This window comes from Syngnathus typhle, linkage group LG15 (genome assembly GCF_033458585.1).
Source record: "Syngnathus typhle isolate RoL2023-S1 ecotype Sweden linkage group LG15, RoL_Styp_1.0, whole genome shotgun sequence".
Classification (NCBI taxonomy): Eukaryota; Metazoa; Chordata; class Actinopteri; order Syngnathiformes; family Syngnathidae; genus Syngnathus; species Syngnathus typhle.
This window is the reverse complement of record NC_083752.1, coordinates 4435005-4458991: the sequence shown is the minus strand read 5'-3', so window position 1 is coordinate 4458991 and position 23987 is coordinate 4435005. Positions and strand designations below refer to the sequence as shown.

General features: G+C 41.9%; 4 protein-coding genes across 9 annotated transcripts in view; 1 reads left to right on the top strand and 3 right to left on the bottom strand.

The window, feature by feature from the left end:
• The window catches only part of abr (ABR activator of RhoGEF and GTPase), a 46891-nt gene extending 37241 nt beyond the window's left edge, over window positions 1-9650 (bottom strand). For 2 of the 6 annotated variants that reach the window (XM_061298612.1, XM_061298613.1), the window contains exon 1: window positions 8606-9650. In XM_061298612.1, coding sequence (XP_061154596.1) covers window positions 8606-9389 — 784 coding nt within the window. In that variant the 5' untranslated portion in view covers window positions 9390-9650. Of the gene's footprint in view, window positions 1-1824; window positions 2133-8605 lie in introns of those variants that run through there. The other 4 variants (XM_061298614.1, XM_061298615.1, XM_061298616.1 and 1 more) reach the window with 2 other exon arrangements.
• A 4339-nt stretch (window positions 9651-13989) lies between these two features.
• On the bottom strand, window positions 13990-18357 carry aspa (aspartoacylase). Its single transcript, XM_061298712.1, has 6 exons — window positions 17852-18357; window positions 16457-16652; window positions 15888-15981; window positions 15654-15761; window positions 15147-15256; window positions 13990-15026 (listed from the first exon to the last, which is right to left on the bottom strand). The coding sequence occupies exons 1-6, from the start codon at window positions 18094-18096 to the stop codon at window positions 14835-14837; spliced, it is 945 nt and encodes a 314-aa protein (XP_061154696.1). The 5' UTR covers window positions 18097-18357; the 3' UTR covers window positions 13990-14834.
• A 130-nt stretch (window positions 18358-18487) lies between these two features.
• LOC133167739 (ribosomal RNA processing protein 1 homolog B-like) lies at window positions 18488-21852 on the bottom strand. Its single transcript, XM_061298648.1, has 5 exons — window positions 21203-21852; window positions 20726-20996; window positions 20527-20642; window positions 20394-20433; window positions 18488-20248 (listed from the first exon to the last, which is right to left on the bottom strand). The coding sequence occupies exons 1-5, from the start codon at window positions 21448-21450 to the stop codon at window positions 18887-18889; spliced, it is 2037 nt and encodes a 678-aa protein (XP_061154632.1). The 5' UTR covers window positions 21451-21852; the 3' UTR covers window positions 18488-18886.
• Window positions 21830-23924, top strand: lg15h11orf54 (linkage group 15 C11orf54 homolog). Its single transcript, XM_061298711.1, has 8 exons — window positions 21830-21991; window positions 22057-22155; window positions 22246-22319; window positions 22402-22503; window positions 22865-23041; window positions 23116-23265; window positions 23396-23512; window positions 23597-23924. The coding sequence occupies exons 1-8, from the start codon at window positions 21925-21927 to the stop codon at window positions 23768-23770; spliced, it is 960 nt and encodes a 319-aa protein (XP_061154695.1). The 5' UTR covers window positions 21830-21924; the 3' UTR covers window positions 23771-23924.
• Window positions 23925-23987: the final 63 nt, after the last annotated feature.

Sequence of the window (23987 nt, the reverse complement as noted above, 5' to 3'; positions counted from 1 at the left end):
CTGTGCGTGCGCGAGGACAATTTGAATATCTGTTTCTATAGCTACCACAGAGACGTTTTCTTCATCTATTGATCAAGATAATGGAAGTGATTATTCGGTAATGTTGGAAATACTAGCTACAATTTGTCCCGAATTGATTTTGCTGGTTGAGTTAAATGCCGCTAGGATGCTATTTGGAATCGTCTCAGTGGTGCTGTTTGCAGTCGCAGGTCACGTGACAGCCAAATAACTGCGAACATTAAACACTTGGAGACAGAACTAGGACTGGGTCAAAGTCAGCCAGGAGCAGCAGTGAGGTTGACTGCATTTATCACAGATGATGGGGGGGTGACGACAGGAACAAAAGACAAATATTTGGTGTAGTGACAGCTAGAAAATAAATGTGGGGTAAAAATGAAAAAAAGCAGTGTCTGCCTAAGCCAAAGTATATTATTTTTTATAAAACGCTTTCAAAAGCCATTGTGAAAATGCTATACAAATAAAGATGTATTATTTAGTATTAACATTGGCCGGATGGAACTTTTGCCTCGTGGCAGGAAATCCACATCTTTAGCCCATACAATTTTGTTCCCGGAGGTGTATTACTGCTACACGCCATTTACAACCACACCGGGGTCATATTCCGCAGAGTGATTCAACAGTACAGAGGAAGTTTTAAAAGTAGTCTTGAGAACAGGATAAATGTGGTGTCTGCAAAAAAAAAAAAAAAAAGGCTGAAATGACAGGTGCATTAAAGTAAAGGACTCTTTAAAAGAGCTCATAGTAGAGCGTGAATTGCAAAGGCTGTTGTAATGCTAACAATGCCTGCTTACTATTGTTAGCATGCAGCCTTTCACATAATAGGTGTGAATTAGCACATTAGGTGTGGAGAGTATACAGGAACTAAAATAGCACTATATCAAAAAAGTACAAATTGATGCAAAGATCCCTATTGATGGAAAAAAAAATCAATTAGTTTGACCTATTTTTGGAAAGCACACTAATGGAGGGCTTGGTAATAAAATATTCACTTAAAATGGTTGGTGATTTTTTTTGATTTTACACAAAATGAGCTGCTTCAGTGACAAAGAAGTTCAACTTTAAATTGAATACAAACAAAGAAATGATTAATACCAATGTCACGAGTGAAAAATCAATCTGCTCCAAATTAGCATATTTGAGTACAAAGGCGGCATCCATTAAATAGTATACGATATATAATCTCTATTATATTATTATATATTGTCATTAGGGATGGGCCATAACAATTAAAAAATCAATTCAGTGATTATTAAGAATGGGTGGAATTGATTGTTGGTTAAATGTTTCTGAGGTTGTGCGACTTTATTGCCAGATTATTCTTTTTTTTGGATTGTAAAAAGCAGAAGTTTCGAATCCAACTAGAACTAGTTCGCTGCCATCATCATAGGGCAAGTTCAGAAATGGGGACAGCCCTTAATAAAGTAATTAAAGGGCTCACTCAAAACTCATTCAAGTTAAATCCGAAGAGAACGCGATGGAAATCGTACTCACTCTTGCCTAAGTGGCCAAGTCTACTAAAGAACATGTTCGAGAAACAGCACAGCAGTAAAAGCAATAAGGAGCGGATTAAAAATTCAACATCCGAGTGGCCTGTGTTTTGCTTTTGGTTGCCAAACTGCCAGCAGGAATGAGACGTTCGCTCTTCCCGGGAATGGAGTCAACAAGGTTGTTATGGACAACTACAGTAATGCACACTAATTGGAAATCCAGAGAAAAGTATTCTCGGACAAACGAGCGCTCGGGCAGTGCAGGAGATGGAGATGAAGCAAAACGAATGGGAGGAAACAAGACGGGGGTACCTACTGCTATACAGGGTGTCAATCCAGGAGAGTCGAGGCAGGCCACGGGCACTAAGGGGCTCCATCCTCCTTTTCTTTCCCCGCTTCGCTCTTCTCCGAGCCCTTGTCAGTCACTGGGCTATCCACCCGTTTCGTCCGCCTCCTTCTAAGTTGCGGCCGTGCTGATCTTATCCTTGCGATAACGCTTTCATCCCGGAGCAAGGAGCTCAAAGAGGGCTTGGGATGAAATGTCAAGCGACACCCTTGGGGGTCCAAGAGGCAGACGAGCAAGCGAGTCAAAGGAGTGTATGAGAGCGTGTGTGTGTGTGTGTGTAGCCCAGAGACAGTGTGCGAAAACAACAGGCTGGAAACGACCAAAGCCGACCGTTGCTAGGGGAAGGGAGAAGCACTGCCTCCCTCCCTCTCTCTCTCTCTCTCTCTCTCTCTGTGGCTTGCTCGCTCTCGCTCACTTTCGTTCTACGTCTCCAAGTAGAAGTGACGCATTAGAGTGCTTTTTCTCATTTGTACAAACAAGCAGCTTTGGGTTTCTATTTGAGCTTTTCCTGGATCTCAATGAACAGCTGCTTTTCATTCTTAAATTTTGGATATTTAGTTGAAACAAAAAAGCCCTAAATATTTATTATAGTTAACACGCACACACAAGATAGAGGAAAAAACGTTAAATATATTTGGGAAAAATAAATTGGTCAATATAATCCCAGTCCAGTTCTGCTTTTGATAACAATGCATATTACAAAGTCATCAATACTGCGGAAGAAGCAGAAGTTCTGCCCATGTCACAGTATGTTCTCTCTCTCTCTAAAAAAAAGAATAAATAAATAAAAAAAAGTCACTTTGTCGAAGTAACAAACCTATATCATTCAACCTTGAAATTTAAAAAATATACTAAAAATGTGCATCCTAAACAGAGATGCAAATCCGTACTGCTTTATGAACCTGAGTCGAGCGAAAAAAAGTTGAATGGAAAAAAAAAAAAAAATGCTAATGTGGTTATTATCCCCTGACTACCCCCAACACTTCACTAGCAAATTCAGAGCTCTATTTTGACAACCCCAGAAACACTATCAAAACACCTCACTTCAAACCCCTACCAGGTCCCACAAACAACCATCCTCCCCCATCGACCTCCTCTAAAAACTTCAATTAGGACACAAAGACTGACATGAGGACCCCCTCCCAGGGCAGCCCCACCTCAACCAGCAGCGGGCCCCGAGCCTCGCTCTTTGTCTGCTCTCGTGAGCCAGCTGGAGAAAAAAAAAAAAACACACAGTGGTGTGTTAATGCATTTCTGCCGAGGCATTTTGGAATACACATTTATGTATCATAATGGAGACCAAAAAAAAATAAAAAATACATTAGCATTTGTTCTGGAAAATGCCCTCGCATGCAGATTTATAAAAAGGGAAAAGCCATCCAAGCGTAAAACAGCAGAGAGGGACTTCATCAAAAATACATTTACCTACTGTATACATCCTTTGTCTTAAATCTGGGACAATAAATTCTGATAATGCAACTGTCTGGCTGTAGATAAACTCGGGCTAGTTCTTTGTAGTACAATAAAAAAAAAAAAAAACGGAATAATACTTCATCCCTGGTCGAAATTGAACACCGCTTCCCCACTGTCGATTTTTCAGCATTTTCTCAAATTTTGCAAACAGTTATCTAATCATACGGCACTAATATAAAAGAAATATGCCAACAAAGCATGCTTTTGATTACATCATCATCCTGTGAGTGTGAATACGAAACAAAGGGCATCAAGGGGCCTCATTGTTAGCTCAAAAAGGGTAACATTTAAATTACAGATTTTGACCCCCCCCCCCCCCCCAGTTCTGAAAGCAAAAATTCCCTTAGGAAATTTGATTATTTACACACCCTTTTTTTTTATATATCATCATTTAAGTAGTGACTCATAAATAATGCTTTAGTTTTGCAGGGTTTTTTTTTCTTACACTAGTATCTATACAGTTTATGCAAGGATATAAATTGATCAAAATCAATTAGATTACATGTAAACCATTTTTTCCAAGTGTACAATCAGAATTTGCTTTTCAATAAGAGGCAGTAAAAATGTTTGCCGGACAATTTATTAGATAACTGTCATGTAGGCTACACAGAGATAATTGTGTGCGTGTGTAATTAGGGCACAAAACAGCGCACCAGCCAATCCGCCATCCTCCCACCTACATTGTCCCCGCACCCCACTACATTGACCCAAAGCGCATCCGACCCGATGCTTCCCTAATATTTCGACTCTTTCCCCCTCAGGGTAAAGGGGTCTCTGTTAATAGCACAAATTTTCCAGTCACCACCCCACATTTGCCCCAGTCTCCCCCACCTGCTCCTCTCATCTCTTCACTGGAATCCTAAGCGGGAGATGAGACTCAAATGTAAAAAAGCTCTCCATCCCCCCCGCTCGACTCTTCAAAAGGTTTTTCAACGTAATTGACGTGGTTGAGAGACGATGGAGGTGCACACCCGGGAAGAGGGGAGCAGTTTTTCTATCCACGGAAAAGCAAAGTACTGCAAATTAGTTATCTGACGACAGGTCAAAGCTTTATCAATATACCATCTGCCCCACCGGTATGCACTGAGGGCTTTGTGAGGGAGTGTAAACACCCCTTAGAGACGAGTGACGAGTAGATAGATCACCCGTATCCCTTTGTTTTAAAAAGTGGGAGGGGATTTGGGCAGAAGTGAGCATCCATTATTAAAAAGCACCAGTGTGATGAATGTCTACTTGTTAAATGAGAGTTCCTGCAATCGTCTGGGGTGTTTTTATTGTCTGCTACCTGCTTCTTTTTAAATATGTGAAACAGTGCAGAAAAGGCCCTTGGGATGATTTTGATGGCGACGGCGCAAGTATGTCACTTGTCTTCCCGAGGTTTTAGCAGCACGGGATCGCACTAAGAGAGTCATTTATCTAACAATTACAATACCGACATTCCTGCTCCATGTGCGCATGTAGTATCTTCTGACAGACAAGATCCCGTTTCACCCTGTTCGCCCAGACCAGGCCCCGGAGGCGCTCATTTGAGTCACGCCAGCATAAACATTTTTGATCTATCGGGGTCAATGTTGAAATAAATCACGCTGTGATTTGCCAAGAAGCGAAAACACGTGTAGTGTTGATCAACTCCTGCTATTTATACAGTACCAGTATATCCGGCTTCTTCGTTATGTTACAAAAACCACACTTGTGTAATATTTTAAAAAAAAAAGAAAAACAATGAAAACAAACTCAGCCATTGTCCATGCGGTGAAATACTGCCCTCTAGTGTCGAGTTTGCGCCAACACACTGGCAAGTACATTTTCCAAAGTCCAAAAAAAAAGCAATCCATGATGAAATTAAGAGAAAATAAAATTTAGGAGACATCTTGCCCCCAAAGGAACTATTTCCATTCTTTGTCTCTTTCATTCTTTCCATTCTAACAGCCTACAGGCAAGTTACAGTAAGAAAAATAAACACTGTAGGTGATCTGCACAAGTGACAGCCAGTTTATTTGCAGGCGATTGGTGTGTGAAAAAATTGGATCCAAATTGGCCTACCAAGAACCGGTTTCCCTCAGTTTCATTGGCAGACTGCAGCATATTCAGCTCTAAAGATAGCAAGTGCTAAACCTGCATTGTCAGATTAGTACAGACTGTTCTTGTTTTGGTTCTGAATGTGCAGATCAGATTTATTATAGAATTTAATTTAATTTATAAATATATTATTAAGGTAAAGGAGAGGAACGTAAGAAATATATATATTTCAATGTCCTGAGGTACATTTAATGTTATCTAGATTATACTAACAATACTGAGTGGCTAGTGTTTCCAAAAGGATCCTACTGAAACTTAAAACCCACTAAGGGGGGTCTCCTGTGACCGGACACCACAGATGTCTTTTCTTTCCGTGTATAAAGTGAAACTAAACTGGTTCGTTGAGAAGCACAAAGATGCTGTGGCTGTAGAAATGTCAAAGGAAAAGACAAGGCATGTCAGGGAGAAGATTTAGGCCAAGTCTCCTGACAGTAAGGTGATGATTCATACGGCATATAAAAGGATTTTCCTCACTGGTCTAGCCAAGGTTTGCGTCATCGGAATTCTAGAAATCCCCACACTGAGATATCCCGACCAACCTGTGTGTTTAAACTAAAGGTCACATCCTCTATACTTAGTAATGTCTTAACTTGCGGTTAAGTTGACGTGACACAAAAGGGTTTGGTTAGACAAGGAAGCGTCCGAAAGCGAATCAGTCGACTGACAAGGAAACAGGAAGACACCCTTAGCTCCCTTTTTTACGTCGCACAGATTTTAAAAGTGGATAAGTGCAACAGTGTGCCTCTGGTATATTATATTTTTCTCTTTAGAGGCTTTAATTCATCTGAGGGATGGGATTTTCATGTTCACGTCCCACTATACTAATGCCAGCGCTTTAAGGGAAGGGCGGAACACAAACATGAAACTCTGAACATAGCCAATTCCCCTTTCTATTCTCGAGTGACTAATATTAGTGCCAAACTGATGAGCTCAGAGAGGAGACAATGTTATGAATCAGTCTCGAGTACTAAACAGCAAACACCCACTGCAAAACAATTGACAAGAAGTACCTGGGAACTGGATTTAATTAATGCAGTGTAATCAAAAATGATGAAAATTCTTCTTTTTTTAATTGTCATTAATGTATGTTTGAATAAAGTTCTACCTCATTAAAATACACACTGTATAAAATGTGTGTTGTCTTTTGGGAACAGATTAATGTCATTTCCATTCATTTCAATTGGTAAGGATGATTTGGGTCTCACTGCATTCTTTAAAAAACTGCCAATAAAAACTGTTTATCATTGGAGATTGCTTGGAGGACAGCGCTAAAGCAATAATAATAATAAAACGCAGTCATGCATTTCACACCTAAGATGCAGAGCAATGCTTTGTGCACTCAAACACCACCCTGCATCCATTTCCTTTGCGAGCAGTGATGCTGCACAAGTCCACAACTCTGCGTCACCACTGAGGCATCCTGTCTGCCTTCCTGCACAGCAACGGCAGAGAAATTAGCATTCAGAAGATTCACTCCCCACCACACACACACACACACACACACCTCTGATGGCTCTACTAGGAAAAGCATTTAAGAACAAGTTATAGACAAGAAATGAGTCATATCTACTCATAGAATATATTTTAGATAAAACCAATACAAATTAATCAAAATAAACGGGCGAATAAAATTAATACATCTCCGTTTTTGTTCCTCAAAATTTTCCAATTCTTTATGTCAAATGTTTAACTATTGAAAAACTAGTGAAACCGAAACACAAAATACATTCAAAACTAATAGTCCGGGCTGCTATTTATACATTTTCACAAAATGTTGCTCTCCCTGTTTCCCATTGCACTTATAGTCCAAGACGAGCCTGAACATGTCATGCTTGTGTGAGAGAGGAGACGGAGAGTCAAGAAGAAATATGTGACATGCAATCTCGCTCTGCTCTCCACAAATGCTTTGTTGTCCGAGTCGTCTAAAATGCCAAATTCTATACAATCAGCTGCTTAGGAAACTAGTCAGTTGGGTCCCTGACTAAAAATGCAAACCAGTATAAGACCCGCATGACTTGATGGATGATTGTGAACGAGAATCCTGCCTGGCATGAGCTCACCGTTGTTGCTCGGTGACCATGCGGCAGACATCTACTGTTGCTACGACAGCCAAGACACGTAAACCGCCTCGGACTATTCCCGCAACTTCCCACACGTTGCATTGTCCTCAACCAAGGCTTTCTAATGATTAGTCTTGCTGCCTAGAGTACAGAATGGACCAATGTGCAGGTGGGCAACAAAATGGGATGGATTTTGCATCAAGTGCAAATTACTGCCATCTAAGTTTATGGTCTAGAAATTCCCTTGACTGCTACAAAAAGGAAAGAAGAAAACACAATGAAATCAGAATGACGACAGAATTCAAAATGAAACAAACAGTGAGGATGAGCACTTCAAAACACAACCAAAAACCTCAGGGGAAAATAATTATGAAGGATACTAGCCTATAAATTCATTTGTGATCCTCAAATTTTCAAAAGTGTGTCACAATAGACACTGATCCTAAAAGTCTTCCTCAATTCTATTCATATGCTTTTGCTAGTCAGCAGCACTTGACTCACGTCACGTCTTGAGGAAGTAAAAGTGAGGCTGAACTTATTGTTCAACATTAATCGTCTTTGTTGTAAGAAGCATCCACGTTCAAAGATGCAATCGCCAAATATAACCCACTTTTGATAGAAAGGATGACAAGCGGTCTAAGCTATTTTCTTCAAACAGATTTTCAACACATTTCAAAGGTTAAAAGAGAATTATGTAAATATATATTTTTAAAATATATATATTATAAACACAAGTTTCCTCAATTTAGAAGTTTTATTTTGACTTTTAAATGTTTTGTTTTTTTTCATTTGGAAAAATAATCCGCGATGTAGTGAAGCCGCGATAAACGAAACGCGAAGTAGCGAGGGATCCCTGTACATCATTTTTAATGATTAAAAAACATGTAGTTTTTGTGCAATCATGATTATGGTCGCAATAAAGATAATTTACTTTTTAAATTTAGTGTTACCATTGGGCATTGGTACAAACTGGCTATTTATGCCTAGCTGTCAACTAGTTTTATTAAAAAAAAGAAAAAAAAATGTTTTTTTGTACCCATGTATAATGCGCACCCCAGATTTTAGGTCAATTAATTCGTTAGATTTTGCGCATTATACATGGAAAAAAACGGTAGTTAATAGACTTGTCAAAAGACTACCTGCAGAAGAGTCGTCGTCATGCTCTGAACTGAGGTAGCCATCACTCCTCCGGTCTGGCGTGCTGCAGCCTGAACCACGTCCAATGTGCAGGAAAGGCGGCGACATCCGACTGTCATCCCCGGAGTCAAAGTCTCGACTCAGGCGGAAAGGCCGCAGAGTGTCCGGGTGACGGATGCTGCTAGGCTTCTGCTTGTCTCTACTCCCTGACTTTGGTACTAACAGGTTATTCCTGACAAAATTGGCATTCATCTCCAAATCCTCATATTCCTTGTCACTGTTGTCATCATTATTCTTCGTTTGAGAGACGCCGGGAGGGTTCAGTCTCAGATGACTCGGTTTACGAGGGGGGACGGGGATGGGGACGGGCTTGCCTGTCTTGCCGCTGAATTTGCTCCGCTCCCGGCTGAACGAATTACTAGTCGCGTTACCCGACTGGAATGTCCCACTCCCCACATCAGATACTTTGGATCTTTTCCCGTCGCATCCTTCGCTCCGTGTTTGAGATATCTTCAAGTTCTTCGGTGTGACGAAGGCATCGGCGTTAAAGTTGACGTCTTTGCCGTGACAACTTTCCGCGTCGTTCTTCTGTCGCGCCATGGTGGTCTGCAGGTAGATCACCTTGAATTTCTCCTCGGACAGAGCCTTCTGGAGCCGCTTCAAGTTGGCTTTCGAAGCCTCCAGCTGCGACTCGATGTCATCAATCGTATTTAAATTCATTTGTGGGACTTCGCCGTCAGGGAATTCGTTCCGCCAATGTTTAGCAAATTCTTCTTGCTCCCACATCTTGCTGTCGTTCACGCCCGGGCACAAGCAGGCTCGCTGTGTAAAATGTTGCAGCAATCGGAGTCCTCTTACCTCACGTCTTTTTTTTTTTTTTCTCTCAGTTGCAAGTACAGTCCGTCTTAATCAAACTAACCACTTTACAACCATCTTTAAAAGCCCTTCCAAAAACAAATCACAGACGAAGTTGTGCACCTTGTGTGAGGATGTAGTTTGATAGCACAGGCGAAAAAGTTTCAACACTTCCTGTATCGGCGGCTGTGTTGCCTTCAAGTGCATTTGGTAAATGTCTTTTAGGAATACGCCAGCAGGTGCATTTGTGGATACTACGTCTTTTAAACCATCGAATATTTTTTACTTTCTGATGCATGGCCAAGATTAACTCTTAAGGTAACGGCTGACTTTGCAAAGAGGTGAATATTTCTATTAAAATATTATTATTAAAATGAAGAGCAATACAGACCAATGCTGATACAGGTACGTTAATAACCCCTTTAGTTTGTAAACAAAGCGGCGTCACTTTGGGGGCGTGGCTTAGCTGGATGCAAAAAAAAGTAGAGCTTTGCAGATCAATAATGTGGGTATCGGTATTGGATTGATTCCAAACAGCCAGCATTTATTTCTATTTCTCATTGGTTCCTTTTTAGTGAATGTTTCTATACAGACATATGATTTTCAAATAAATATATTTACAATGATGGATGTTATACATTGAGTCATAATATGCTTTGTTTGAGCTTTTCCATCTACCAGCTATTTATTCTTGTGGCACAACATAAAATATACTGAGTGAGAATAGCTTGGTTAACTGCAACTACCTGCAAGCAGAGTGAAGATTTGTTTTCCTCTTGGCAGTACAAGGCCTGCAGAAAGGAAACCAAAATAGTAAATAATGTTACACTGGTTATCTTATGTAACAAATCAAATCAAAACAAGCTAGAAGGTTTATCGCTACTTTGAATATTGCAACTGCGTTAAGAACTCACCAAGAAACTTGAATTTGCATGCATGTCATTTTTTTAACCTAAAAATACTTTGTATCAATATCGTTAATACTGGCACCAGTATTTACTTGGTATCGACGGATATCTCAGGTATCAGTTCTAGAAAAAGATCCAGCGCACTTGCTTAAAAACGCTGGTTAGCTTCTTCCAAGAGTGAAAAAAAATTGTCATTTGAGTGACTATGTAAGTAAACTCAGGCTCCACAATTGTAAATGTTAAAATATAACAACTTGAGGTTCCCCACTTCAGCATCAATCAATGTTGGCCACTGGATGGGTCGCTGGGCGGAACAGGCTGAGAAAGGGTCTACTGAGTACCCTATTCAGAGTGGAGAGGAAGTTGTTGGAGCTCAGGGACACACCACTGCTGATCAGTTGGATTTGGACCTCGAGATGCCTGAAAACTGCATCGTCAAAGCCTGGATTGTCCACCAGAAACGGCATTTGAGAAGAGTCAAACTCCTTGGACAGTTCTCTTGCCACTGCCTGGATCACGGCATCGTATGTGTCCATGTCGGCGAGGGCGGCGGCCATTTTGGGGCTTATCTCATCCACCGCCCTCTCCGAGAGACGCTTGATGACGGGCAAAATGGTGGTAATCTTGGTACACGATCTGCTCCTCCACGACAGGCGCATGACCAGGGCGATGATCAAAGCGCTCACCATACTCTTCACGTGCGCCTGATGCAGACTACTGGTGGATGATGGCAACTCCACCACCGGGCTTGCGGTCACGCTGGTGGACGGCGGCACCGTCATTACCGGGCTAGCCGTCATTGTATCAGTTACCGACGACGGCGCAACCGCCTCCGAGCTGTACTTGTCCTGCCGGACGGCGGGCCCCGCTTTGGGGTCATTCAGGTCGGAGATGAATGTGTCGATTTCGTTGAGGGCTCCCGAAAGCTCTACGCGGCTCTTGGCGTTGACACGCAGGACCTTGATCCACAGGTTCAGCTGTTGCATGTACTTCTTGATGGTGTCGTCCGTGATGGTGTAGAGGACGTTGCGGTGGGCCGACAGGGAGCCGTCCTCCTGCTGGGCCAGCAGATGCTCGAAAACTGTGTCGGTCAACTGCCGCCGCTCTTCCTCTGTGCAGGGCTCCAGCTCCCAGTCCACCAGGTTGGAGGTCAAGGTGTCGAACCTTCTCCTCAGCTCATCCTCGGACAGAGGCTGCGACTTCCGCCATGACATCCGGGAGCTCCTGGTCCCGCTTGCACGCTGGCGGGAAGACTGCCCGGAGCGTCGTGACGGAAGGCTGACGACAAAGGGCGGCTGAGTCTTTTGAAACATGCTCTTGAGACCCGCCATCATCTTGTGGAAGCGGGAGCGTCCAACCGTGTTGAATGAACTCTTGACGGCCAAATCATTGCTAGAGGATTTGGGGCATGATGAGAAGAACCGCTTGACCTTCGCCAATATGGCGGTCATGTCGATGCAGGGTTTGGCATACCCCTTGGTCGGCTCGTTGCGTTGTTGCATCTGGATCATAGTCTGGATGATGTCCTCGGCGGTGATTTTAGCATCTATGGAGCGCTGTAGCAATTCGTCGTCGGGCACCTCACGCCCCTCCTTGGCCCACTTGAGAAGGATGGCCGCCACTCCGTGGGTAGCGGCGTCCACATCCACGGGCGTCAGACCGCTCATCCTGTAGAAGCGTTGCGTCATCTGGCTCAGATAAGACAGACATTTGTGAGCGTGGCTCACCATCTCATAGAGCGCGTTGACGCTGGACATGGTCGCGTTGACGTAAAGCAGCTGTTCCGGTGGACCCTCTCTGCTCCTGAGGGCCGAACTCAAAACCGAGTTCATCCTGACGTTGGCTTCCTTCTCGATGAGAGACGTGAAACGTTTGGCTCCTGCGAACTCAACCTCGGGAACGTCGGCGGCTGCGGCAAAGGTAGTCATGATGCTGTTGCCCAGTTGCGGCGTGCATCTCTCGATCGCGTTGGACATCTCGTCGGGGGACGCCCGCCCCTCCAGGTGCTCCACCAGGACCGGCACCACCAACTGCAGGACCTCAGTGGCCACCGTCTGCACGATCTCGCCGCACATGTCGGCCAAGATCATGTCAATGGCGGGGTCACGGACGCCTGCCGCTAGCAGCGCCCAGTGAGCGGGCGTGATCTTCAAGAAGTGTTTCTCTGTCAGGGACAGAAGAGTCTGACTGGAAATGTAAGTGGTTTCGTTATCCATCTTGATCCACGCAAAAAGTACTCCCTCACTATGTCCATCAAAACATTCCCTCTGATTGATTCTCATACACCGAGGGGGCCTTAAAGCACGATGTCATGCTTGATGTAAATGTGACGTCACTCATTCGGGGTTGATGTCATGTTTAATACAAACGTGTCTTTGAATGGAGACACATGTGACAAGTGTCACTATGTCATTGACGGGAATGAAGTCGACTTTTATGACTTTTGATTTTCTTGTCTTCTATTTTCTATCCGTACCGTTGCTCGACCAACCGTCATAGTGTACAAAGGAAAGAACCAGGTTCGGATCAGAACCGGGAAAATCCCAACATTTGAAAATGTCTACTGTCAAAAAATCAAATACAGGGCGGTCAAGTCAATCGTGTTTGAGATCCTGATCTTCAAGGCCTCGCAGAAGTCAAAACTTGATTGATATTTTGGGCAATTATTTGGTAGATCGATCACAATGGTCACGGTAAACAAAAAGTTTCAGTGATTATTTCATTTATTTCAGAGAATCTTCCAAAGGTGGCAAATCCAGAAGGTAAAAAACCAGGCACAGTTTGGCTCTAGCCACAGATGCTCTACTCAAGCAGGTAACCAGAGTAGAAGAACCTGTGGTGAGATTCAAACGGTGGCAGGCTTTTCATTTTCTTGACCTCTGCCATCTCTGTCCAAAAGTTTTTATTTATCAGGGACAGAAGCGTCGGACTGACATTTTCAGTGAAAGTCTCGCACCATCTTTTGCAGGCGCTTGCAGTGCCGATGTCATCCTTGATGTAACATAATGTCACTACTCATTTAAACATGATGTCATGTTTAATGCACACATCTTTGAATGGGGGGGGGGGAAGTGGGCGTGTTCTCCCCCTATCCCAAGAAAGAATGCAATTGTAACTTTCTCAAAAGATGCACGATTGCAGCCATTATGGCATAGTTTTAGACAAAACCCAACAGATGTGGCAAGGCAAGATGGCTGCCTTCTGGCTTCACCTGGGAGAGGTCACTCTGGGTCCAGTCCTGGATTCTCCCCTCGCCAGAGGTGATGATGGTCTGGAGGACCTCCAGCTGCCTATAAAGCTTGTCTTCTCTTTTTGGCTGGAAGACGGCGTAGCTGTCACATTTTACTTTCACAACAATGGGTGCAAACTTAACACAGGAAGGCAAGAGCAGGAACCGAGCCCTGCACCTAAGAACTGTAAGGCAGACGTGCTAACCAATTCTGCCCCCCCCCCCCCCCAAAAAAAAAGAAAACATCGCATGCACTTTGGCACGATAAACTAGAAAATGAGCAGTCGGGAGTTGTTTAAGCCGTGTCCAATTTAATTTGTGGTAGTGTGTCGCCCCCTTGCGGTTGCTAGTGCTATACACTCAACATAAAATGCACGACATGAAGACGACAGGGTTAGTATTTTATATTTATTTTATGGACTGTTTCCACAGGATTGAAAGGACAGCCAACTTTGCTTATCATAAAAATGGTGGTAACACGTATAATCATAAGACATAATGATGAGTGACAATAAGACCACAGGGATAGCCTTGATAAGCACATATAAACATGGAAAAACAATACACAACTGCCTTGAATAATAGCCACACAGCACTTTATACAGCACGAGAATATCAAAATAGACATAACACTTTTTTCATCGTGTAGACAGGGAAGGAGCATATACTATTATTATTAAAATATCGTGTTATCCAATACATAAACACTTCAATTTAGCAGCGCAATTAAGTTTTTTTTTGTTTTGTTAAGGCAACAATAGGAGAGCACCACAGGAATTTCTGGCAGGTAGTTTAAAAGGCCACAAATAACCTCCCAGGATGTTACTAGGAAGACAAATCACTACAGTTTGGGGTCAAAGGTTGCAAGGTTATGATTCTTAATTAGATTCCTGAGTGTAAAAAGGAAATATACAGCAATTAATCACAAAGCAGAAACTAATCAGGTCTTTAATAATTAAGATCCAGATTTAATCTCATAAAAGGGATTTAATTTTTTTAAATAACAATCGTATCATAAATAACCACAATATACTTCTAATTTGTCAGATTAAAATCTTTGTCTTGTAAAGATTACAAATATTCTTTGCATAGTTAACTGATTTTTGTCAGTAAGTGCACAAAAAATAAAACCACTGAGCAGAACTTGGAATCTATTAGGAGAGGAAAAAAAGTGCAAAAAATATATACAAATTGTTGAAGTGGCCCAAACGCTCAATTAAAATCTACATTTTTTTTATTTTATGCTTTTCTGATGGCGCTTGCCACCAGAGTTTCACGTCTAGTGGTAACAAACGCCTGTTGTTTTTCATAATAGGCTGCCTCATTAATAAACGTGGGATAAACGGTTCCGGTTCCTTGGTAGGGAATAGTCTTCCCATCAAAAGTTTGGAACATTGGGTCACCTGGGTTCAGAGGCTCCCAGTCGCAGTCCTGCAACAAAAACAATCACAGCAAAGGGGGGGGGGGGGTGTTGCGCAATGTAACAAACTGCTTTCACAACAAACACTGCAAGTTCTCATGTCCTATTGCGTAAGACTTTTTTTTTTCCACCTGTAGATTGGGGTGGACCATGGCAATAATGTTTCCGTTGCCATCTCTGGGGTAGTCGACTCTCTCCGAAACTCGGAAAACCTCCACTGTGCAAGACGGGAATTCCATGCCTGGCGACACACGGCAAAGCACATTTCGAACATGTTAAGAACCTCTGTGTTCACTTGATCCAAAATGAATCATAAATGAGGCGTCGCCGCTTTATGTTGTTGCTTTAAAGCCTGATTTATTTCTTTTTTCTTCATACAACCCCACTTTGGGTTCATCGCCAACTCCGGAGACAGATTACCACACCGTTGGCTCTCGACAATTAATTTCTCGGGTAATGGTTGCCTCGCTGCACGGAAACACTCCACGTGCTAGTTGGAGGTCCCACTGCAGGTTCGCATGACTTGTCATCATTCATTGTGCGTCTTGTTAGGCCATGCGGACGGCCCAAAATAGACTGCAACTGCATAACACTTCAACAAACTTCGCAAAAAGTTGCGCGAGAAACGTCTGCGTTACCTTCGTTAAACAAAGCGATGAAGTCCAACGCGTGTTTCAGTATGACCCTCATCGCTTCAAATATGTTACTCCTCAAAACCCCTTGAGGCTGAGGACCCACCTCCAAGCCTGAAACAACAACAACAAATAGTAATAATAATAATAATAATAATAATAATAATAATAATAATAATAATAATAATAATAATAATAATAATAATAATAATAATAAATGCTTGTATTTCAGAGACTCACCGACGGGATGTTTAGCTATGGAGCGGGAAGTGGAATATTTTAGAAGCGGGTGTTCGTTCAATAGAACCAGACAACTGGCGGGAGCCATGGCTTTCTGCAACACAGCAAAAAACAAGTTTTTATAATTAAGAAAAAAGAAACTGTGATTTAGGAGGAATTAATATTACTGTTACAAAACGGGGAAATGTCGCCCTCTGGCGGACACGCCGTTGTAAATGAATGGCTTTTCGCACTTAGTGCATTTTCAGCGAGGAGGAATGTGAGGCTCCATAACATGCCCGGTCCTATTCTATGGAGGTCCGAGCCATACAAGTGTTACAAGCTGTTAGTATTTTTAAATTCAATTTGTCAAATTTGTTATTATACACATGTGGAGAAGAAAAATGGCTGTGTTTAGTTTATCTTATCTTATCTTATCTTATCTTATCTTATCTTATCTTAGTAGTCATGAAACATTTTTAGTTGGTGCTTAACTAATGTCATGTGGAGAACGATGAAGCTGAGCAACCCCAGGCTCCACTTTTTAAAAAAAATATATATCCACCAACAGATAATAAGTAAGCGCATACCTTGACGTAGTTCATCATCTGCAGATTGAAGTGGTCTTTGGAGTTCTCCAGAATAAGCGTGCAGCCCATGTTGGATGTGGTGTTGTGGAGGTCAAAGATGACATCATAGGCCTCTGGACTTCCTTTCGGTCCAAATAGTCTGTTGATCTCCTGAGCTCTCTGCACCTCGTATGGCAACTCCTTGCCACCTGAAGCGCTGAAATATAAAATATCAAGATAGTCTTTACATTTAGTGCTAGTTGAAGGCAAAAGTTAGTGTTACGCTACTGTTTATTTAGTCTCTAAAGCGTTTCAAAATGACACCACGTCTAGGAGGTTCTGTAATTGACTGTAGCTCTCGCGCACATATTGTCTCTACATCTGCACTTTGTGTCCCTATTTTCAGTGACCATCTGCTATTGTCCTGAGCACCCGTGCATGGGCACACAAGCACAGTAGCTGTTGATGAGCCGTGAAAGCGCAATAGACGCAAACGGAAACTAATATTGAGGTTCTGTTTTGGCTTCGGATCATTGGATCTTGGGCTGTTTTTAGCAAGTTACGTTCAAGAGAAACACCAAAGTGTTTTGAAGCTGGAGAAGATATTTAAAGATTAAAGTGAGTGAGCTGGAGCACATCCAAGATTATTATATTTAAAGAAAATTAAAGAAATGCAAAAAAATGAACAAAAAAACAACAACATAATTTGTGCATCCAAGATACATCCGTCCATCTTTTAAATATTGCACAAAAAATAATTTAAACTCACTGATTATAACTAATATTTTGGGAAATACAAGCACATATGAATTCCAAGCTATTCCAACATTGAACTTTAGAACTGCAAGGCACAAGTTAACCATTAGTCCACCATGCTTCTCCACTCTTGATGAATCCTTTGGAACAGAGGATGAGAAGGCACTTTTCTTTGGAATGGAACAATAGCACGACTAAGACTACTAGGGGAAGTCATTACGTGATAATGCTTTGGGGAGACCTCGAGGGAGATGTTGTGATGTTGTTACTCAACCACATTAGGCTGCGGTTGCATGCTCGGCTCGAGTGCCAGCCAGGCTTTTGCATAAATGGACATCGGGCTAAGGGGGATTAATGGAGGGGGCGGTCGTCTTGAACGATTTGAAGCTTGGTCACGTTTCGCTCACGTTTTGCTGCTGGTTTGCCAGTCAGATGAGGACCAAGGGGGGCGGGCCTCTCTGTCTCGCTCTCTCCGATCACTCTTGGATTTTATTGATGCTGGCAAACATTACGTATAGCATGATAATGCTGAGCTATGAGATCTCCTTAATGGAGATTCTGATCATGTTAGTTATGATGTCATTCCATTTGGTAGTGTAAATATCATTTGCATAAATACATAAATGAGCGCCAGTCGCCCTTTTTTTTTTTTTTTTTTACCTGAGGTTTTCCGGAGTAAAAGCTCGGTTCAGATCCGTGTCCACGTATCGAGCACATTTCTCCACAGCTCTCGGGTTGGTAATAAAAGGTTTAGTGTGGACGGTCTTCCTTTGGATCTCGGCGCTGTTCTTCATCCACAGGTTAACGAGCGTCACGCCGGACATCTCGTTCCCGTGAGTCCCACCGAAGATAGCTACTCTCCGGGCCTCGTTGAAACGCGCGCTGCCGTTGAGGGAGGAAGACATTGCTGGACAAGTTGGGAGAAGAAGTGGGTGTCCTCCGAGAGCTCGGGACAAAAATAAAAAGTTTCCAACCGGAACTTGGCACTTTTCTTCGTTTTTTTTTTTTTTTTCAAATGCTGGCTGTGGTTCTGCGCTTGCGTATAGTGGCCGCCCGTTGAACGGAATCAGCCGCTATGAACGTCATATTATCTACCTGCTGGTAACACGTTGCTTAACCCGATTAAAGGTGAACTATAGTAAAGGAGACAATACCACGGATGTTTCCGGGGAAGTCGTTTCAAAATAAAGTCTTTGTAAAGCCCAAAGTTAACGATAGAATGCTACTTCCTGTGATGAATTTCAAACTAAAGTTTTTTGACTTTACGATGACAAAAATACATTACATAAAGGAGAATGATTTGTGAATATAATTTATTCATTTAATAGAATACATTATTCAAAAATCAATATAAGGCAATAGTTTGGACTATTAAGAATTGTGCACATAAAAAAAAAGCCTTGTTTTCCCCTGTGGTGTGGCCAACTGTGGATAGAAAAAGTCTACACACCCCTGATAGGTTTTGGGGATGTAAAAAATGTGACCAAAATAAATAATTTAAAATACGTCCAATGTGATAAGAGACAAACACACACACCTAGGCACATCTACAAATTTGTGATAGTGTGTAGTATATATTCACCACGGAATTTGTTCACCATGACGGTTCCGATAAGACCAGCTTATTGTTAAACGGCATAAAATGTATGCCTGTCAAAACCAACATTGAAAATAAATAAATAGATAAACCTCTTATTAGTTATACATCTGGTGTGCGAGGGTATGTTTTTTGTGTTTCTTTTTCTTGACAGTGTCTAAAGAAGACTTTTCCGTAGAACTTTCCGCATAGTGAGATTGATGAAGCGATGAATTGAGATCCCGGGATTCTTCATTCTCAAAAGGTGGAGTCTCCTCTGTCTCCCAATGATCATGATGCTTCTTTTTCTTCTTCTTTTTTTTCACCTTGGCCTCATGAGGTTCCAAAAACGCAGAATCAACTGCCCTTTCCGGGCTGTCCTCATTGGTCGCCACTTGACCGTCATGTTGTCTCTTTTGACCTTTCGGGACCACCTTAACCTTTACAGGCAAATTATAATGGGATGAATCGCCTGACGTGTCTTCCGCCCCCTTGTGGCCGATGCGCTTCTTTTTCTTGTGCTTTTTGTGCAATTTTGCTTCAAACGCACTGCTTTCCTCCACATCAGCAAGAAGGAAGGAAGAGGTCCTATTGTTTTGATTCTCCACTTCAGACATAGACTCATTGACTTCTGGGAATGTTGTGCTTAATTTTCTCTTCTTCTTCTTCTTTTTTTTACTAACCAGTTGCACATCTTTGTCTTCAGTTGTGTCAGCAACATTCTTTTCTGTACTTCCGTTTAAAGGTGCAGTACGATTGGATGATTTCTCATTCATGCCTAAACTTTCCGGTTCCTGATGTGATCTCTTTTTCTTCTTCTTTTTCCTCCGCCTCTCATTTCTTAAAGGTTCGCTGACTACGTCGGAGAACTCTTCAACCTCAGGTTCATCTCGGCTGAGGGAACACACGGCGTTGTCTTTTACGCCGAGGTCACGCTCCAGTTCAATTTCCTGTCTGGTATTGTTTTCCCTTTGTCCTGAGGCGACGCCGTGCCCTTTTGATCTTTTATCTTTTTTTCTCGGAGTGCTCGTAACATATGAAAAGTTGTCCATTCTGTTTTCGTGAAGATCAAGCGGTTCCTGTGCATTGATGACTGTGGTTTCCATGGTTACGGTTATCTCAGCATCCTCACCCTCTCTGGACTGCCAGTCACTTTCTTCTTCAGATGCTATGTGCTCTTTGAATAAAACACAGTTGCTTCTCGTTTCCACATCAACAAGTTCTTGGAAACGAGTCCTCCCGTTTCTTGGTATTTTTTTTAGCGCTTTGTAATTTCCCGGCACAGCAGGATCATTACAAGTTGAAGCGGAATGTGTTTCATCAGTTTTGTCTTTCGCCGAAAGCATACTTGACGTAGGGACCTTATTTGATATTTGATCTATTTTCTCCCTTTCGTGAGTAACAACAACTTCCTCCTGTGGTGGTGTGTACCAGGGTTGGCACCTCTTTGCTTTGGATTTTGCCAGGAAAATATTTTTCGCCTGTAACATAAAACACATTCATAAAAAAAAATTAAATAAAATTTCAGGTCTTTTTGTTGTAACTCCTCATCATGATTTAAACACGATTTAGATTCAGAAGAAGATTTCATTTGATCAATATGATAGTGAGTGACAGTTTCCCTACCACCACTTTGAGGTCCTCGTCACTAGATTTGTCTTCATCTCTGCAAGAGCACATATATTTTGGGAATTATACCTAACAAAAATGTATGAATAACTTCAATGATGACTAAATGAAATCATGTTAAGAAACTCACTCTGTCAGTGGTGATATGTCCTCGTTATCTTGGTCGACTGTTGGTAGACCTTCATACAAATCCTCTGCTCCTTGCCACAACTCGACACATTTAAAGAAGCCCCCCATCGCATAATTCTGAAAAATAAGAATTTCAAAGAATTAAATGAGCATAAAAGTTGCAAAATATTAACATACCAAGACCCTGAATGTTGCCTTACATGAAATTTGTGATTCTGTTTGGTGGTTAAACGAGTGCATCTGGGCTTCCATTTCCTTTCCGTGAGAAAAGGGAAGTTGTATTTTGGTAGATGTAACTTTCTTTTCTTTTGGGGTTTTCTGCTCGTCTCACGGTCATCATCGTCACTGTGAGTGGAAGAAGAGTCCCCACGACTATCCTTGAAAGGGTGTCGTGATGATTTCCGGCGTCTGACTTTTCTCACAGGCTGAGGCGCAGGCAACTGTGTAATAAATAGGCTGTCTCCTGAATCACTGCAAAGAAGCAATCACATATTAACATATCCAGTGTTGTGTATTCATGTTGAGGTCAGGGTCACAAATGCAATGCAGAGTTCTTTAGTGAAGTGAGATGCATGATAGTTTTCAAAAAGTACTTCACTCCTGTAAATACTTTTTGTTCTGACTGCATGTCATTTTAAATTGTAAATGCAATCAGTATAGCTTGATAAACACAATACCTTTCGACTTCTGGATTTTGGTTACTCGGTCCCGCCGAGCACTCGATGTACTGCGATATTTTCCTCACATAATCCGGAGGGGACCTTTCCAGGACGATGTGGCTCCCCGAAATCACTTCAGCAAAATCCTCAGCCTGAGCCAAAGCAAGATTATTGTATGTTTCTGACATTTTAGGCTTTTGTCCTGAAACTAATTTAAGCAAGCAATGAGCACGAACTCTAGGATGATCATAAAAGCGGTCATTCATATAAAGATATCATCTTGTTTATTTTATAAAACGACGGACAACCGGTAAACAACAAGCACACTTTTCGTAGTTTCATGTGTGCTTCCGGATAAACCCGGAAGTTGTTTGAGAATCATCACGTGGTTTCCGCAATAGTTATCAAAGACTAAACAAGTCAAGATGAATCACTCGTGCGCTCACGTTAGGTGGGTTTTTAACTAGGCAAGCCACATAACAGACTTGAAGTCTCATACGGCTTATACGGGAAAAAAATATGTTATTTTGGATTGCATAAAACGATGGTAGCAATACTAGCCATGGACGAAATACGGACATTACATTACAGGTGGTTACTCACGTAAAAAAAACAAGTGGATATCTCATTACTTTATATACTCTTTGACTGGACTTTACTTTTGACACTCTCCCTGCAGGCTTTCACACAACTCTTCCATTTTTCCCTTCTCGTGACATAACTTGCACATAAATATAGTCATGGCAGATGTGAGCAAAACTGAGAAGGCTCAGTTGCATGTCCCAGACCTACAGGATCTTTGTGCCGGTAAGAATTTGCACATAATAGACGTGGTCAAACGAGAGAATCTAAAAAACCGTTATCGTTTGCAGTATTACAAAAGGGTCTGGAAGAGAACTTTGCAGAAGTTAAGGTGAGTATTGTGGAATGTCCCGATCTCAGTAAGGAGCCGTTCAACTTTCCTGTTAAAGGTAAGATTATTTTTGCACAACGACACACTACTCATCAGATTTAAATGTCTCCAGTTTTGTATTCAGTGTGAGGTTTTTGTACATTTTTAGGTTTATGTGGAAGTCCTCGGGTTACAGATGTGGGAGGAGTTCCTTACCTGGTTCCTCTGGTTCAAAAGCACAAGGTACTGTTTACTATTCATCCAGAGAGACCTCTGGCTGTTTGTTGTTAGTGTGTCCAATTATCCTGTCATATTCTCTAATTAGGAGTATGACATGAATGCTATATCAAAGGAGGTGGAGCTCCCAGGAGCGTTCATTCTCGGTGCAGGAGCCGCCCCTTCCAGAATTGTGGGGATGAATGCAGAGGTAATCATCACTTTTTAACAGCATAAAAAAAAAGTTAATCATTGATGCCACCCCCTATGGTGGCCAGGGTGGCATTAAAAAAAAAACTATCAATGAATTGCACAGCCTAAAGGTTGCTAGGCAGAGTTTACAGGGCTTAATCATTACGGTTTCTCAGGCTAGTAAAAAATATAAATATTATAGTGAGCATGACTGATCTTTTGGAAATCCAGAATGAGATGAAGCTAATTACTGTTGTCCTATTCCCTGGAAAACATGTAATGATTCGGGTTGTACTGACAGAAAAGTAAATATTTTTTTATTTTTTTTTTACCTTTTAAAAACAGAAGACTGATCTTTGATGTATATTGTGCTATCCCAGTTGATGCCACTGGTTCTGACTGAAGCCGATGGAAGACCCGCAGTGAACAGCAGCTACTTCGCTTCCATCAATCCAGTGGATGGCCAGTGTCTGCAAGAAAGATACAGCGACAAATTCTCAGACTGCAACTTTGGACTGCTGGGGAATCTTTATGCTTGTGAGGGGAAGCCGGGAAAGGTGATGATCATGATTATAATCATCACAATGCAAAGACAGCATAGGGGAACACAGTTGTCTCCTCCTCTCCACAGGTCTTAGAGGTGCGGGCCAAGAGGAGAACGGGAGATCTCAGTATTGTGACTGCCTTGAGAAAGACTCTGGAGGTTCAGTACCCTGATAAAGTCCTGGCCTTGGGGGGCACCTTCATCATCCAGAAGGGGAAAGCTAAAATTCACATCATGGTAAAAATGGACATATTATGGAACCATTTATTTTTTGATACAGTATGTCTCCTGTAAACAATTCCTTGATTTGTCTATAAAAAAAAAAAAAAAAAAAAAAAAAGGACTGATGCTTACCGTTTATGCACAGCCGAGAGAGTACTCAGTGTGTCCACTCAATACCGACGAGGATGTCAACAGCTGGCTCAAACACTTCGAAGTGAACGCCCCACTCATCTGCCAGTCAGTGCTTGTATCCAAAGATCCTGTAAGTAAATATCTCATGTGCTACTGTGCAAAAGTAATCAATAATAGCATTGAAGGTCATTTGAGCAAATTTATTTGTATCAAGGGACTTGACCTGCGTGTGGAGCACACCCACTGCTTCAGTCATCATGGAGAAGGTGGCCACTACTATATAGACACCACACCCGACAGCGTGGAGTACTTGGGTTACTTTGTGCCTGCTGAGTTTATTTACCGCATCGACAGGCCCAAGGAAACACATGCAGTTGGAAGAGATTAAACAAGAACTGCATGGTGCACTGGTTTTAATTATCAGTCATTTTTGTGAAACTCTACCCAATCAATATAATGTAATTGTGGTGATATACTGTATAAAATAACTGCATGTATTGTTTGAATATTCCACAGAATTAATAAACTCGTTTAAAATTTCATTTGGTACTTTGTACTTACCCAATTCCTTTTTTTTTTTTTTTCTTTTTAAACCATCCTATAAA